The sequence below is a fragment of the Oncorhynchus gorbuscha genome, unplaced genomic scaffold, assembly GCF_021184085.1.
Source record: "Oncorhynchus gorbuscha isolate QuinsamMale2020 ecotype Even-year unplaced genomic scaffold, OgorEven_v1.0 Un_scaffold_1304, whole genome shotgun sequence".
NCBI classification, from domain to species: domain Eukaryota; kingdom Metazoa; phylum Chordata; class Actinopteri; order Salmoniformes; family Salmonidae; genus Oncorhynchus; species Oncorhynchus gorbuscha.
Genome location: NW_025746121.1, coordinates 17,501 through 34,563, shown reverse-complemented (window position 1 = coordinate 34,563; position 17,063 = coordinate 17,501). Strand labels below are relative to the sequence as shown.

At 42.8% G+C, this 17,063-nt stretch overlaps 1 protein-coding gene and 1 pseudogene across 1 annotated transcript in view; both read right to left on the bottom strand.

The window, feature by feature from the left end:
* Positions 1-6,685, bottom strand: part of LOC124022134 — an 87,556-nt pseudogene extending 80,871 nt beyond the window's left edge.
* A 1,294-nt stretch (positions 6,686-7,979) lies between these two features.
* Positions 7,980-17,063, bottom strand: part of LOC124022133 (pentraxin-4-like) — a 9,692-nt gene continuing 608 nt past the window's right edge. Inside the window, exon 2 of the mRNA XM_046337178.1 lies at positions 7,980-9,156. Coding sequence (XP_046193134.1) covers positions 8,498-9,156 — 659 coding nt within the window. The 3' untranslated portion in view covers positions 7,980-8,497. The remainder of the gene's footprint in view (positions 9,157-17,063) is intronic.

Here is a 17,063-nt window from a genome sequence, read left to right as displayed (position 1 = left end):
CAGTTATCATGTATTAACAGTCAGTAGTCAGTAGTACTAACAGCTCAGTTATCATGTATTAACAGTCAGTAGTCAGTAGTACTAACAGCTCAGTTATCATGTATTAACATTCAGTAGTCAGTAGTACTAACAGCTCAGTTATCATGTATTAACAGTCAGTAGTACTAACAGCTCAGTTATCATGTATTAACAGTCAGTAGTCAGTAGTACTAACAGCTCAGTTATCATGTATTAACAGTCAGTAGTACTAACAGCTCAGTTATCATGTATTAACAGTCAGTAGTCAGTAGTACTAACAGCTCAGTTATCATGTATTAACAGTCAGTAGTCAGTAGTACTAACAGCTCAGTTATCATGTATTAAACAGTCAGTAGTACTAACAGCTCAGTTATCATGTATTAACAGTCAGTAGTCAGTAGTACTAACAGCTCAGTTATCATGTATTAACAGTCAGTAGTCAGTAGTACTAACAGCTCAGTTATCATGTATTAACAGTCAGTAGTCAGTAGTACTAACAGCTCAGTTATCATGTATTAACAGTCAGTAGTCAGTAGTACTAACAGCTCAGTTATCATGTATTAAAGTCAGTAGTCAGTAGTACTAACAGCTCAGTTATCATGTATTAACAGTCAGTAGTCAGTAGTACTAACAGCTCAGTTATCATGTATTAACAGTCAGTAGTCAGTAGTACTAACAGCTCAGTTATCATGTATTAACAGTCAGTAGTCAGTAGTACTAACAGCTCAGTTATCATGTATTAACAGTCAGTAGTACTAACAGCTCAGTTATCATGTATTAACAGTCAGTAGTACTAACAGCTCAGTTATCATGTATTAACAGTCAGTAGTACTAACAGCTCAGTTATCATGTATTAACAGTCAGTAGTCAGTAGTACTAACAGCTCAGTTATCATGTATTAAGTCAGTAGTCAGTAGTACTAACAGCTCAGTTATCATGTATTAACAGTCAGTAGTCAGTAGTACTAACAGCTCAGTTATCATGTATTAACAGTCAGTAGTACTAACAGCTCAGTTATCATGTATTAACAGTCAGTAGTCAGTAGTACTAACAGCTCAGTTATCATGTATTAACAGTCAGTAGTACTAACAGCTCAGTTATCATGTATTAACAGTCAGTAGTCAGTAGTACTAACAGCTCAGTTATCATGTATTAACAGTCAGTAGTCAGTAGTACTAACAGCTCAGTTATCATGTATTAACAGTCAGTAGTCAGTAGTACTAACAGCTCAGTTATCATGTATTAACAGTCAGTAGTCAGTAGTACTAACAGCTCAGTTATCATGTATTAACAGTCAGTAGTCAGTAGTACTAACAGCTCAGTTATCATGTATTAACAGTCAGTAGTACTAACAGCTCAGTTATCATGTATTAACAGTCAGTAGTCAGTAGTACTAACAGCTCAGTTATCATGTATTAACAGTCAGTAGTCAGTAGTACTAACAGCTCAGTTATCATGTATTAACAGTCAGTAGTACTAACAGCTCAGTTATCATGTATTAACAGTCAGTAGTCAGTAGTACTAACAGCTCAGTTATCATGTATTAACAGTCAGTAGTCAGTAGTACTAACAGCTCAGTTATCATGTATTAACAGTCAGTAGTACTAACAGCTCAGTTATCATGTATTAACAGTCAGTAGTACTAACAGCTCAGTTATCATGTATTAACAGTCAGTAGTACTAACAGCTCAGTTATCATGTATTAACAGTCAGTAGTCAGTAGTACTAACAGCTCAGTTATCATGTATTAACAGTCAGTAGTCAGTAGTACTAACAGCTCAGTTATCATGTATTAACAGTCAGTAGTACTAACAGCTCAGTTATCATGTATTAACAGTCAGTAGTCAGTAGTACTAACAGCTCAGTTATCATGTATTAACAGTCAGTAGTACTAACAGCTCAGTTATCATGTATTAACAGTCAGTAGTACTAACAGCTCAGTTATCATGTATTAAACAGTCAGTAGTACTAACAGCTCAGTTATCATGTATTAACAGTCAGTAGTCAGTAGTACTAACAGCTCAGTTATCATGTATTAACAGTCAGTAGTCAGTAGTACTAACAGCTCAGTTATCATGTATTAACAGTCAGTAGTCAGTAGTACTAACAGCTCAGTTATCATGTATTAACAGTCAGTAGTACTAACAGCTCAGTTATCATGTATTAACAGTCAGTAGTCAGTAGTACTAACAGCTCAGTTATCATGTATTAACAGTCAGTAGTCAGTAGTACTAACAGCTCAGTTATCATGTATTAACAGTCAGTAGTACTAACAGCTCAGTTATCATGTATTAACAGTCAGTAGTCAGTAGTACTAACAGCTCAGTTATCATGTATTAACAGTCAGTAGTCAGTAGTACTAACAGCTCAGTTATCATGTATTAACAGTCAGTAGTCAGTAGTACTAACAGCTCAGTTATCATGTATTAACAGTCAGTAGTCAGTAGTACTAACAGCTCAGTTATCATGTATTAACAGTCAGTAGTACTAACAGCTCAGTTATCATGTATTAAGTCAGTAGTCAGTAGTACTAACAGCTCAGTTATCATGTATTAACAGTCAGTAGTCAGTAGTACTAACAGCTCAGTTATCATGTATTAACAGTCAGTAGTCAGTAGTACTAACAGCTCAGTTATCATGTATTAACAGTCAGTAGTCAGTAGTACTAACAGCTCAGTTATCATGTATTAACAGTCAGTAGTACTAACAGCTCAGTTATCATGTATTAACAGTCAGTAGTCAGTAGTACTAACAGCTCAGTTATCATGTATTAACAGTCAGTAGTCAGTAGTACTAACAGCTCAGTTATCATGTATTAACAGTCAGTAGTACTAACAGCTCAGTTATCATGTATTAACAGTCAGTAGTCAGTAGTACTAACAGCTCAGTTATCATGTATTAACAGTCAGTAGTCAGTAGTACTAACAGCTCAGTTATCATGTATTAACAGTCAGTAGTACTAACAGCTCAGTTATCATGTATTAACAGTCAGTAGTACTAACAGCTCAGTTATCATGTATTAACAGTCAGTAGTACTAACAGCTCAGTTATCATGTATTAACAGTCAGTAGTCAGTAGTACTAACAGCTCAGTTATCATGTATTAAGTCAGTCAGTAGTACTAACAGCTCAGTTATCATGTATTAACAGTCAGTAGTCAGTAGTACTAACAGCTCAGTTATCATGTATTAAAGTCAGTCAGTAGTACTAACAGCTCAGTTATCATGTATTAACAGTCAGTAGTCAGTAGTACTAACAGCTCAGTTATCATGTATTAACAGTCAGTAGTCAGTAGTACTAACAGCTCAGTTATCATGTATTAACAGTCAGTAGTCAGTAGTACTAACAGCTCAGTTATCATGTATTAACAGTCAGTAGTACTAACAGCTCAGTTATCATGTATTAACAGTCAGTAGTCAGTAGTACTAACAGCTCAGTTATCATGTATTAACAGTCAGTAGTCAGTAGTACTAACAGCTCAGTTATCATGTATTAACAGTCAGTAGTCAGTAGTACTAACAGCTCAGTTATCATGTATTAACAGTCAGTAGTACTAACAGCTCAGTTATCATGTATTAACAGTCAGTAGTACTAACAGCTCAGTTATCATGTATTAACAGTCAGTAGTCAGTAGTACTAACAGCTCAGTTATCATGTATTAACAGTCAGTAGTCAGTAGTACTAACAGCTCAGTTATCATGTATTAACAGTCAGTAGTACTAACAGCTCAGTTATCATGTATTAACAGTCAGTAGTCAGTAGTACTAACAGCTCAGTTATCATGTATTAACAGTCAGTAGTCAGTAGTACTAACAGCTCAGTTATCATGTATTAACAGTCAGTAGTCAGTAGTACTAACAGCTCAGTTATCATGTATTAACAGTCAGTAGTCAGTAGTACTAACAGCTCAGTTATCATGTATTAACAGTCAGTAGTACTAACAGCTCAGTTATCATGTATTAACAGTCAGTAGTCAGTAGTACTAACAGCTCAGTTATCATGTATTAACAGTCAGTAGTCAGTAGTACTAACAGCTCAGTTATCATGTATTAACAGTCAGTAGTCAGTAGTACTAACAGCTCAGTTATCATGTATTAACAGTCAGTAGTCAGTAGTACTAACAGCTCAGTTATCATGTATTAACAGTCAGTAGTACTAACAGCTCAGTTATCATGTATTAACAGTCAGTAGTCAGTAGTACTAACAGCTCAGTTATCATGTATTAACAGTCAGTAGTACTAACAGCTCAGTTATCATGTATTAACAGTCAGTAGTCACTAACAGCTCAGTTATCATGTATTAACAGTCAGTAGTCAGTAGTACTAACAGCTCAGTTATCATGTATTAACAGTCAGTAGTCAGTAGTACTAACAGCTCAGTTATCATGTATTAACAGTCAGTAGTCAGTAGTACTAACAGCTCAGTTATCATGTATTAACAGTCAGTAGTCAGTAGTACTAACAGCTCAGTTATCATGTATTAACAGTCAGTAGTCAGTAGTACTAACAGCTCAGTTATCATGTATTAACAGTCAGTCAGTAGTACTAACAGCTCAGTTATCATGTATTAACAGTCAGTAGTCAGTAGTACTAACAGCTCAGTTATCATGTATTAACAGTCAGTAGTCAGTAGTACTAACAGCTCAGTTATCATGTATTAACAGTCAGTAGTACTAACAGCTCAGTTATCATGTATTAACAGTCAGTAGTCAGTAGTACTAACAGCTCAGTTATCATGTATTAACAGTCAGTAGTCAGTAGTACTAACAGCTCAGTTATCATGTATTAACAGTCAGTAGTACTAACAGCTCAGTTATCATGTATTAACAGTCAGTAGTCAGTAGTACTAACAGCTCAGTTATCATGTATTAACAGTCAGTAGTCAGTAGTACTAACAGCTCAGTTATCATGTATTAGTACTAACAGCTCAGTTATCATGTATTAACAGTCAGTAGTACTAACAGCTCAGTTATCATGTATTAAAGTCAGTAGTCAGTAGTACTAACAGCTCAGTTATCATGTATTAACAGTCAGTAGTCAGTAGTACTAACAGCTCAGTTATCATGTATTAACAGTCAGTAGTCAGTAGTACTAACAGCTCAGTTATCATGTAGTTAACAGTCATGTATTAGTCAGTAGTACTAACAGCTCAGTTATCATGTATTAACAGTCAGTAGTCAGTAGTACTAACAGCTCAGTTATCATGTATTAACAGTCAGTAGTCAGTAGTACTAACAGCTCAGTTATCATGTGTATTACAGTCAGTAACATGCATTAACAGCGGTAGTTATCAAGTATTAAAGTCAGTAGTCAGTAGTACTAACAGCTCAGTTATCATGTGTAATTCCTGTGTAATTTACCTAACATGCATTAACTAATCTAGTCATCATTTATTTACTAACTCAAGTGAACAACTTTGTCATAATGCCGATGTAATTTACCTAACATGCATTAAGCGGTACTAACTCAAGTCATAATGCCGGTGTAATTTACCTAACATGCATTAAGCGGTACTAACTCAAGTCATAATGCCGGTGTAATTTACCTAACATGCATTAAGCGGTACTAACTCAAGTCATAATGCCGGTGTAATTTACCTAACATGCATTAAGCGGTACTAACTCAAGTCATAATGCCGGTGTAATTTACCTAACATGCATTAAGCGGTACTAACTCAAGTCATAATGCCGGTGTAATTTACCTAACATGCATTAAGCGGTACTAACTCAAGTCATAATGCCGGTGTAATTTACCTAACATGCATTAAGCGGTACTAACTCAAGTCATAATGCCGGTGTAATTTACCTAACATGCATTAAGCGGTAATTTACCTAACATGCATTACTAACTCAAGTCATAATGCCGGTGTAATTTACCTAACATGCATTAAGCGGTACTAACTCAAGTCATAATGCCGGTGTAATTTACCTAACATGCATTAAGCGGTACTAACTCAAGTCATAATGCCGGTGTAATTTAATAGGAAGTGGTACAAAGGCTGATTCCCTGATTCCCTTAATAGTCGGAGTTCAGTGTTTGTTAGTAACTTAAGGTTATATTCTGAAACTCTGGTTTGAAGATTACTTTTTCTTTCTGTAACTATTTTTCTTAGGTCTGCCAGTCTTTGGCATTTTGTTAAAATGGGCATAGGATTTATTAAAACTTCTAAAAAAAAAAAAACGTGCTTGTCTGAAAAGCATCCTCCAACTCCATCCTGTGACGTTTGCATGTTGTTGTTGTTGTTGTTGTTGTTGTTGTTAGCAGCATTTGCAAACGCCTGCATGCAAACAAACCACAAACGGAGCACTCTTCTTTTTTTTAAAACATTAATCTCATAGCAAAACATAACATAATGTTTTTTAACTCTTCGAAAACATCATGGATACCTCGCTGGCACATAGCGGCAGCGGTAGACAGTTCTGCTTGTGGTCGCTAGTTTAGCATTGATAACCCTTACCTGTCTGGTGTACCGGACTTCTTCGGTGCCGTTGAGAAGTGGGCTTCTCTCGCCGCCACCGGACTCGTCACCCCGGCTCGACCACGACACTTTCTTCGTGATGTTGGCCATGTTTTACTCGCGGTAGTTCTCCACTCTCACAATCAGTGAGATAGTTTTTTTATTTTGCAATTTGTGTCTGGTTATAACCGCCTCTCATTCTTGCCTTCCTTTATGGGAGGATCTCAATGAGTTCCGCCTCGCGTCCTCTCTCCTCGTCTCCTTCTGAAAACCCCATTGGAGGAGAAATCCAGAGGTCCCGCCCCTCTGACCATCTCCTCCAATGGGTTTTGAAAAGGAGACAAGGAGAGATGAGTGAGGACGTTAAAGAGGGAACTTTTAGATATTCCACATGACTAAAATCATAGGCGAACTCGTGATGGTTTCTACCGGTGGCACACAGGGTCAAACATAACTGTTTTTCGCATGGATTTCTGGGAATTGTAGTTCTCTAACTGAAAGCTGAGCCCAAAAACAGAGAGGAAGACGTATTTTTGCCATTATTTTACAGCATAAGAGCCAGGCAATGATATCGATGTCATATTATGAAGAACTGATTGTTTACATGTTGCTGGTGAATTATTGAATAATCTAGGTATTTGTAGCGGTCTTACATCAAGGACCTTGGAAATTGAAATAGTTGAAGTAGGCGACAGAAAAAAAACTATGCTTTTCCCTCTCAAGTGAAATAATATACTGACAAGACAAAACCATGCATAACAAAGACATACAAACAAATTCAAACGAACTGAGTGAATCAATGTTTATAGATAAAGGGTCATTTGTCTCGTGAATGATGACTGTTATATATCCAGTAGAGTGGAGAGCAGCTCCAACTGACATAATCTTGATTTATTGGCATGATAATAACCGACATCAGTCTGTTGACTTTATAACAGAACAATCTGAACAATCTGCCTCTCTCTCTCTGTCTGTCTGTCTGTCTGTCTGTCTGTCTGTCTGTCTGTCGGTCTGTCCTGTCTGTCTGTCTGTCTGTCTGTCTGTCTGTCTGTCTGTCTGTCTGTCTGTCTGTCTGTCTGTTTGTCTGTCTGTCTCTCTCTCTGTCTGTCTGTCTGTCCTCTCTGTCTGTCTGTCTGCCTCTCTGTCTGTCTGTCTGTCTGTCCCTCTGTCTGCCTCTGTATGTCTGTCTGCCTCTCTCTCTGTCTAAGTCTGTATCTGTCTGTCTGTAAGTCTGTCTGTCCTCTGTCTGCCTCTGTATGTCTGTCTCTCTCTCTGTCTAAGTCTGTATCTGTCTGTAGTCTGTCTCTGTCTGTCTGTCTGTGAAATAGTCTGTTTAGCCATATAACTCATTCTCTGTCTAAGTCTGTATCTGTCTGTCTGTTTAAGTCTGTCTCTGTCTGTTGCTGGGTAACAATATATATGCTATGAAATAGTCTTTGTTTAGCCATATAAGTGTCATTATAACAACATTGCTTTAAGTAATAATTGATGGCTTTGTGTTCCACATGCTCATTTTACAGTGTGTCAGTGGCACTGTTTAAGGATAGAGAAGTGTTCCTCATTCAATACAGGTCATTTTACAGTGTGTCAGTGGCACTGTTTAAGGATAGAGAAGTGTTCCTCATTCAATACAGGTCATTTTACAGTGTGTCAGTGGCACTGTTTAAGGTTAGAGAAGTGTTCCTCTTTCAATCCAGGTCCACATCCAGTCCGAAGGGCAGTTCTGCCGGTCTTCATTCTCCCTGGTAGTTAATTGATGAATAGTAAAACATTTGGACAGCTGAATCCCAAGTCAACCCCCCAGGCTGGTTGCTGTTATTTGTTATTATTTATTTTTAATTGACGCACAATTAAGACATAGACAACCAGGTGAGGGGAAATCAATTACCTTAATTGATCAATCAAGTACAGAGGAGTAAAAACCAGCCCACTCTGCCCTAAAGGACCACACTGTAGATCTAGGAGTGCCTATAGGGACGAGGGATGAGGGACGAGCGGTTAGGGTCGGTTTGGAATCAGACGTCTCAGCTACAGTGTTCCAGGCACTCGCAGGCTACCTGCTGTACCTCCCCATGAACTCCGTCAACGTCCCCCAACTCGAGCACCACCCCCCGGGGTACCCCCCTCCCCGTAGCCACCCCCGTCACCTCCCCAGGACTCAACACCCGGTCCCATACGGTGAACCCCGCCAGGCGCCCCACAAACCCCTCGTTGGGATCAAACCCTCCCCCCTGGCTGTCCTGCTCTGCTCCCAGCACCACTATCCCCCCTCCTGGCACCTCGTAACCCTTCCTGAACCGTGACCCTGCGGAGGTCAGGCGCCGGTCGGTGTAGTGCCAGAATCGTCCCTGGATAGAGGACCAGAGTACACAGAGGTGGTGCCAGCACCCGTCCAGCACAGAGTCCACAGGGAGCTCACGGTACGCAGGGTCTCCCACCACGAAGTCCAGGGTTGCTCGGTTGGGGGTGGAGGAAGAAGAGGAGGAGGAGTTGCGTCCGTATAGGACTAGTTTGTTGTCGTTGTCTTCCGTGGCGTAAGAGAGGAGCGTTCCTACGTACCCGACGTCGACGCGGAACCACAGGCACACGGAGAGTTCTGGAAGAGCAGGGAAGCTCCGGGAGAAGGTGACGTAGTTCTCAGAGGAAGCTGACGGGAACAGGAGCATGGAGTCCACATTACAGACTGGAGGAGAGAAAACAGAGAGACTAGATAGTCAGGGAGTACTGGAACAAAAACACTGCAACAAATCAGACCTGGGATAACTCTAGTTGTGACATCAGACCTGGGATAACTCTAGTTGTGACATCAGACCTGGGATAACTCTAGTTGTGACATCAGACCTGGGATAACTCTAGTTGTGACATCAGACCTGGGATAACTCTAGTTGTGACATCAGACCTGGGATAACTCTAGTTGTGACATTCAGACCTGGGATAACTCTAGTTGTGACATCAGACCTGGGATAACTCTAGTTGTGACATCAGACCTGGGATAACTCTAGTTGTGACATCAGACCTGGGATAACTCTAGTTGTGACATCCAGACCTGGGATAACTCAGTTGTGACATCAGACCTGGGATAACAATTGTGACATCAGACCTGGGATAACTCTAGTTGTGACATCAGACCTGGGAGTTGTGACATCAGACCTGGGATAACTCTAGTTGTAACTACTCGTTGTGACATCAGACCTGGGATAACTCTAGTTGTGACATCAGACCTGGGATAACTCTAGTTGTGACATCAGACCTGGGATAACTCTAGTTGTGACATCAGACCTGGGATAACTCTGGTTGTAACTACTGGTTGTGACATCAGACCTGGGATAACTCTAGTTGTGACATCAGACCTGGGATAACTCTAGTTGTAACTACTGGTTGTGACATCAGACCTGGGATAACTCTAGTTGTGACATCAGACCTGGGATAACTAACTAGTTGTGACATCAGACCTGGGATAACTCTAGTTGTGACATCAGACCTGGGATAACTCTAGTTGTGACATCAGACCTGGGATAACTCTAGTTGTGACATCAGACCTGGGATAACTCTAGTTGTGACATCAGACCTGGGATAACTCTAGTTGTGACATCAGACCTGGGATAACTCTAGTTGTGACATCTGGATAACTTGTTGTGACATCAGACCTGGGATAACTCTAGTTGTGACATCAGACCTGGGATAACTCTAGTTGTAACTACTAGTTGTGACATCAGACCTGGGATAACTCTAGTTGTGACATCAGACCTGGGATAACTCTAGTTGTAACTACTGGTTGTGACATCAGACCTGGGATAACTCTAGTTGTGACATCAGACCTGGGATAACTCTAGTTGTGACATCAGACCTGGGATAACTCTAGTTGTGACATCAGACCTGGGATAACTCCTTTTCAGAGGGAATAATTGGACTAAAACTCTTTGAATACAGATCTCAAAAAATGGCTACTTTTTAAAAAGTGTTTCAATACAGATCCCAAAAACAGACTACTTTTTAAAACTATTTGAAAACAGATCCCAAAAACAGACTACCTTGTAAAACTATTTGAATGCAGATCCCCACTGGGGTTATTATTTGACCCTGTTGGTCATCTATGAATGTTTGAACATCTGAACAATCTGGGTTAATGGCCATCTAGTATTGTAACTCCACCTGGGATAACCAGAAGAGGTGACATCAGACCTGGGATAACTCTACCCAGTACAGCCAGAAGAGGACTGGCCACCCCTCAGAGCCTGACATCAGACCTGGGATACAGCCAGAAGGGGACTGACCTCAGAGCCTGGCTCCTCTCTACCCAGTACAGCCAGAAGGGGACTGGCCACCCCTCAGAGCCTGGTTCCTTTCTACCCAGTACAGCCAGAAGAGGACTGGCCACCCCTCAGAGCCTGGTTCCTCTCTACCCGGTACAGCCAGAAGAGGACTGGCCACCCCTCAGAGCCTGGTTCCTTTCCACCCAGTACAGCCAGAAGAGGACTGGCCACCCTCAGAGCCTGGTTCCTTTCCACCCAGTACAGCCAGAGGGGACTGGCCACCCCTCAGAGCCTGGTTCCTCTCTACCCAGTACAGCCAGAAGAGGACTGGCCACCCCTCAGAGCCTGGTTCCTCTCTACCCAGTACAGCCAGAAGAGGACTGGCCACCCCTCAGAGCCTGGTTCCTTTCCACCCAGTACAGCCAGAAGGGGACTCCCCTCAGAGCCTGGACTCTCTACCCAGTACAGCCAGAAGAGGACTGGCCACCCCTCAGAGCCTGGTTCCTCCTACAACCAGTACAGCCAGGAGAGGACTGGCCACCCCTCAGAGCCTGGTTCCTCTCCCCAGTACAGCCAGAAGAGGACTGGCCACCCCTCAGAGCCTGGTTCCTCTCTACCCAGTACAGCCAGAAGAGGACTGGCCTCCCCTCAACTAGACTTCCCTCTAGACTATTCCCTCTTCCTAGGTTCCTACAACTAAGAGTTGTTCCTAGCCATCTGCTTCTACATCTGCAACTAGACTATCCCCTACAACTAGACTATCCCCTACAACTAGACTATCCCCTACAACTAGACTATCCCCTACAACTAGATCCCCTACAACTAGACTATCCCCTACAACTAGACTATTCCCTACAACTAGACTACTAGACCCCCTACAACTAGACTACCCCTACAACTAGACTACCCCCTACAACTAGACTACCCCCTACAACTAGACTACCCCCTACAACTAGACTATCCCCTACAACTAGACTACTCCCTACAACTAGACTATCCCCTTTCTCTCTTTCTATCTCATTCCCTCTCCTTCCCTCTCTCTCTCTCCATCCTCCTCACATCCTCAGGTCAGGACAATGTAGTAAAAGCAGACAGTAAATCATGAAGCCTGAAGTCTACTGTAGCCCAGGATGATGGTCCCGACAGGATTGGCTGGATGGGAGTTGTGGCCGGAGAACAGAACTGTCAGTGTAACAGCTTTATTCTCAGTCATGTTTTATAGGTCAAACACACCATGATGACGAACAGCTAAAAGCAGAGTAGGACTCGGGCTGTAGGAAGGAAACAGACTGGTACCCAGGCTATAGGAAGGAAACAGACTGGTACCCAGGCTATAGGAAGAGGTGGGACCATCTAATCCCAGTCTTGGACTGTTTCTGCATTCAACAACAGCAAATGAGGAGACTATAGGAAAAACACACTGGCACCCAGGCTATAGGAAGGCTATAGAAACAGATTGGTGCCCAGGCTATAGGAAGGAAACAGACTGGCACCCAGGCTATAGGAAGGCTATAGAAACAGATTGGTGCCCAGGCTATAGGAAGGAAACAGACTGGTAGCCAGGCTATTAGAAGGCTATAGAAACAGACTGGTACCCAGACTATAGGAAGGCTATAGAAACAGACTGGTACCCAGACTATAGGAAGGCTGTAGAAACAGACTGGTACCCATGCTATAGGAAGGAAACCGACTGGTACCCAGGCTATAGAAACAGACTGGTACTCAGACTATAGAAACAGACTGGTACCCAGGCTATAGAAACAGACTGGTACTCAGACTATAGAAACAGACTGGTACCCAGACTATAGAAACAGACTGGTACTCAGACTATAGAAACAGACTGGAAGGCTATAGAAACAGACTGGTACTCAGACTATAGGAAGGCTATAGAAACAGACTGGTACCCAGGCTATAGAAACAGACTGGTACTCAGACTATAGGAAGGCTATAGAAACAGACTGGTACCCAGGCTATAGGAAGGAAGAAACAGACTGGTACCCAGGCTATAGAAACAGACTGGAAGGCTATAGAAACAGACTGGTACTCAGGCTATAGGAAGGCTATAGAAACAGACTGGTACTCAGACTATAGGAAGGCTATAGAAACAGACTGGTACTCAGACTATAGGAAGGCTATAGAAACAGACTGGTACTCAGACTATAGGAAAGGCTATAGAAACAGACTGGTACTCAGACTATAGGAAGGCTATAGAAACAGACTGGTACTCAGGCTATAGAAACAGACTGGTACTCAGACTATAGGAAGGCTATAGAAACAGACTCGTATCCAGGCTATAGAAACAGACTGGTACCGAGGCTATAGAAACAGACTGGTACCGAGGCTATAGAAACAGACTGGTACCGAGGCTATAGGAAGGTTGAAGAGAACTGATTCTGTCAGCCATTTATCAACTTGTCAACCACAAACTGACTCCTGTAATAACCAGCTGACTGATCAATGTGTAGAGATGATTCTGCATTTCTTGGCCAAGGCCGTGTGTATCACTTTCTAGACTTACAGAATATAGTGATTCTCTAACTGGGTTTATTTATATTAGGTTATTCAGCGTGAACAATAGAGTTAGATTGATTCTTCAGATGTGAACATAACTCTTAACTCTCAGATGGTCCAAACTCACTGAGACTATATCCTGTATCTATCAACACGTAAACCTCTCTCCCTCTCTCTCTCTCTCTCTCTCTCTCTCTCTCTCTCTCTCTCTCTCTCTCTCTCTCTCTCTCTCTCTCTCTCTCTGCTTATCTATTTCTCTCTAGTCCCAAGATCAAATGTAATGGTTCAACTCCCTTTCCCTCCAAACGGAATGGAAAACACAACAATCTTTATCTCTCTCTCTCTCTCTCTCTCTCTCTCTCGTCTGTTTATCTATTTAGAGAGCAGAGGACCTTGTAGTCCCAAGATGGGGCAAATGTAATGGTTCAACTCCCCTTTCCCTCCAAACGGAATGGAAAAACACAACAATGCCTTTATCAGATGTGTGTGTGTGTGTGTGTCTTCCTGGTCTCTCGTGGCTCAGCAGATGTTGTTTCTGGATGTAAAACACGTACAGTGCATTGTTAAAGTTTTCTTATGTTACGGCCTTATTCTAGAATGGATTCAACTCATTATTTTCCTCATCAATATACACACAATACCCCATGATGACATCACAATACCCCGTAATGACATCACAATACCCCATAATGACATCACAATACCCCATAATGACATCACAATACCCCGTAATGACATCACAATACCCCATAATGACAAAGTGAAAACAGATTTTTAGAAATGTTTGCATGGTGGTGTGAGTACCCGTGCTGCATTGGTTTGGCTTTCCTGCCACTTGTGTTGTGCACAGATGATTACGGATCTCGTGTATTGGTACTCCTGTATTGGTACTCCTGTATTGGTACTCCTGTATTGGTACTCCTGTATTGGTGTAACAGTATAATTTTAATGGTCCCCCTCGCCCATAATGGGCTCCTGTATTGGTACCTTCTGCACAAATCAACAACAGTCATTGGTAGCGTCATTACCCATCGCTCCACAAAGGTACGACCCTTGCAGAGCAAGGGGAACCACTACTTCAAGGTCTCAGAGCAAGTACGTCACTGATTGAAACACTATTTGGCACACCGCTAACTAAGCTAGCCGTTTCACATCCGTTACATTGGTACTCCTCACTCTTTTGTATGGGTTTCTACCCTGTGTTTTGTATACGTGTTTGTTTGGTCTGCGTGCCTTTACACGGCACGCTGTAATTTGGTTCAATAAAAACACCTATTACGTATTCCTGCGCCTGTCTCCTATTCCATCATACCAGCGTAACAATAAGTATTCAGACCCTTTGCTATGAGACTCAAAATTGAGCTCAGGTACATCCTGTTTCCATTGATCATCCTTGAGATGTTTCTACAATTTGATTGGAGTCCACCTGTGGTAAATTCAGTTGATTGGATATGATTTGGAAAGACACACACCTGTCTACATAAGGTCCCACAGTTGACAGTGCATGTCAGAGCAAAAACCAAGCCATGAGGTTGAAGGAATTGTCCGTAGAGCTCCGAGACAGGATTATGTCGAGGCACAGATCTGAGGAAGGGTAAAAATAATAATAATACTGCAGAATTGAAGATCCCCAAGAACACAGTGGCCTCCAAGGGTACCAAAACATTTCTGCAGCATTGAAGGGCCCAGTGGCCTCCAAGGGTACCAAAACATTTCTGCAGCATTGAAGGGCCCAGTGGCCTGGTACCAAAACATTTCTGCAGCATTGAAGGGCCCAGTGGCCTCCAAGGGTACCAAACATTTCTGCAGCATTGAAGGGCCCAGTGGCCTCCAAGGGTACCAAAACATTTCTGCAGCATTGAAGGGCCCAGTGGCCTCCAAGGGTACCAAAACATTTCTGCAGCATTGAAGGGCCCAGTGGCCTCCAAGGGTACCAAAACATTTCTGCAGCATTGAAGGGCCCAGTGGCCTCCAAGGGTACCAAAACATTTCTGCAGCATTGAAGGGCCCATTTCTGCAGCATTGGCCTCCAAGGGTACCAAAACATTTCTGCAGCATTGAAGGGCCCAGTGGCCTCCAAGGGTACCAAAACATTTCTGCAGCATTGAAGGGCCCAGTGGCCTCCAAGGGTACCAAAACATTTCTGCAGCATTCAAGGGCCCAGTGGCCAAAACATTTCCAAGGGTACCAAGGGTACAAACATTTCTGCAGCATTGAAGGGCCCAAAGGGTACCAAAACATTTCTGCAGCATTGAAGGGCCCAGTGGCCTCCAAGGGTACCAAAGCATTTCTGCAGCATTGAAGGGCCCAGTGGCCTCCAAGGGTACCAAAACATTTCTGCAGCATTGAAGGGCCCAGTGGCCTCCAAGGGTACCAAAACATTTCTGCAGCATTGAAGGGCCCATTGAAGTGCATTTCTGCAGCATTGAAGGGCCCAGTGGCCTCCAAGGGTACCAAAACATTTCTGCAGCATTGAAGGGCCCAGTGGCCTCCAAGGGTACCAAAGCATTTCTGCAGCATTGCAGCATTGAAGGGCCCAGTGGCCTCCAAAGGTACCAAAGCATTTCTGCAGCATTCAAGGGCCCAGTGGCCTCCAAGGGTACCAAAACATTTCTGCAGCATTCAAGGGCCCAGTGGCCTCCAAGGGTACCAAAACATTTCTGCAGCATTGAAGGGCCCAGTGGCCTCCAAGGGTACCAAAACATTTCTGCAGCATTGAAGGGCCCAGTGGCCTCCAAGGGTACCAAAGCATTTCTGCAGCATTGAAGGGCCCAGTGGCCTCCAAGGGTACCAAAGCATTTCTGCAGCATTGAAGGGCCCAGTGGCCTCCAAGGGTACCAAAGCATTTCTGCAGCATTCAAGGGCCCAGTGGCCTCCAAGGGTACCAAAACATTTCTGCAGCATTGAAGGGCCCAGTGGCCTCCATCATTCTTAAATGGAAGAAGTTTGGAACCACCAAGACTCTTCCTAGAGCTGGCCGTCCTGCCAAACTGAGCAATCGGTGGAGAAGGACCTTGGTCAGGGAGGTGACCAAGAACCCGATGGTCACTCTGACAGAGCTCCAGAGTTCCTCTGTGGAGATGGCAGAACTTTCCAGAAGAACAACAACCTATGCAGCACTCCACCAATCAGGCCTTTATGGTAGAGTGGCCAGACGGAAGCCACTCCTCAGGAAAAGGCACATGACAGCCCGCTTGGAGTTTGTCAAGAGGCAGCTAAAGACTCTCAGACCATGAGAAACAAGATTCTCTGGTCTGATGAAACCAAGATTGAACTCTTTGGCCTGAATGCCAAGCATCACATCTGGAGGAAACCTGGCACCCTCCCTATGCTGTGGGGATGATTTTCAGCGGCAGGGACTGGGAGACTAGTCAGGATCGAGGGAAAGCTGAACGGAGCAGAGTACACAGAGATCCATGATGAAAACCTGTTCCAGAGCGCTCAGACTGGGGCGAAGGTTCACCTTCCAACAGCACAATTACCCTAAGCACACAGCCAAGACAATGCAGGAGTGGCTTTGGGACAAGTCTCTCTGAATGTCCTTGAGTGGTCCAGCCAGAGCACGGACTTGAACCCGATTGAACATCTCCGGAGAGACGTGAAAATAGCTGTGCAGCGAAGCAACGCTCCCCATCCAACCTGACAGAGCTTGAAAGGATCTGCAGAGAAGAATGGGAGAAACTCCCCAAATACAGGTGTGCCAAACTTGTAGCGTCATACCCAAGAAGACTAGAGGCTGTAATCGCTGTCAAAGGTGCTTCAACAAGTTACTGAGTAAAACGTCTGAATACTTATTTAAATGTGATATTTCCGTTTTTTGTTTGCA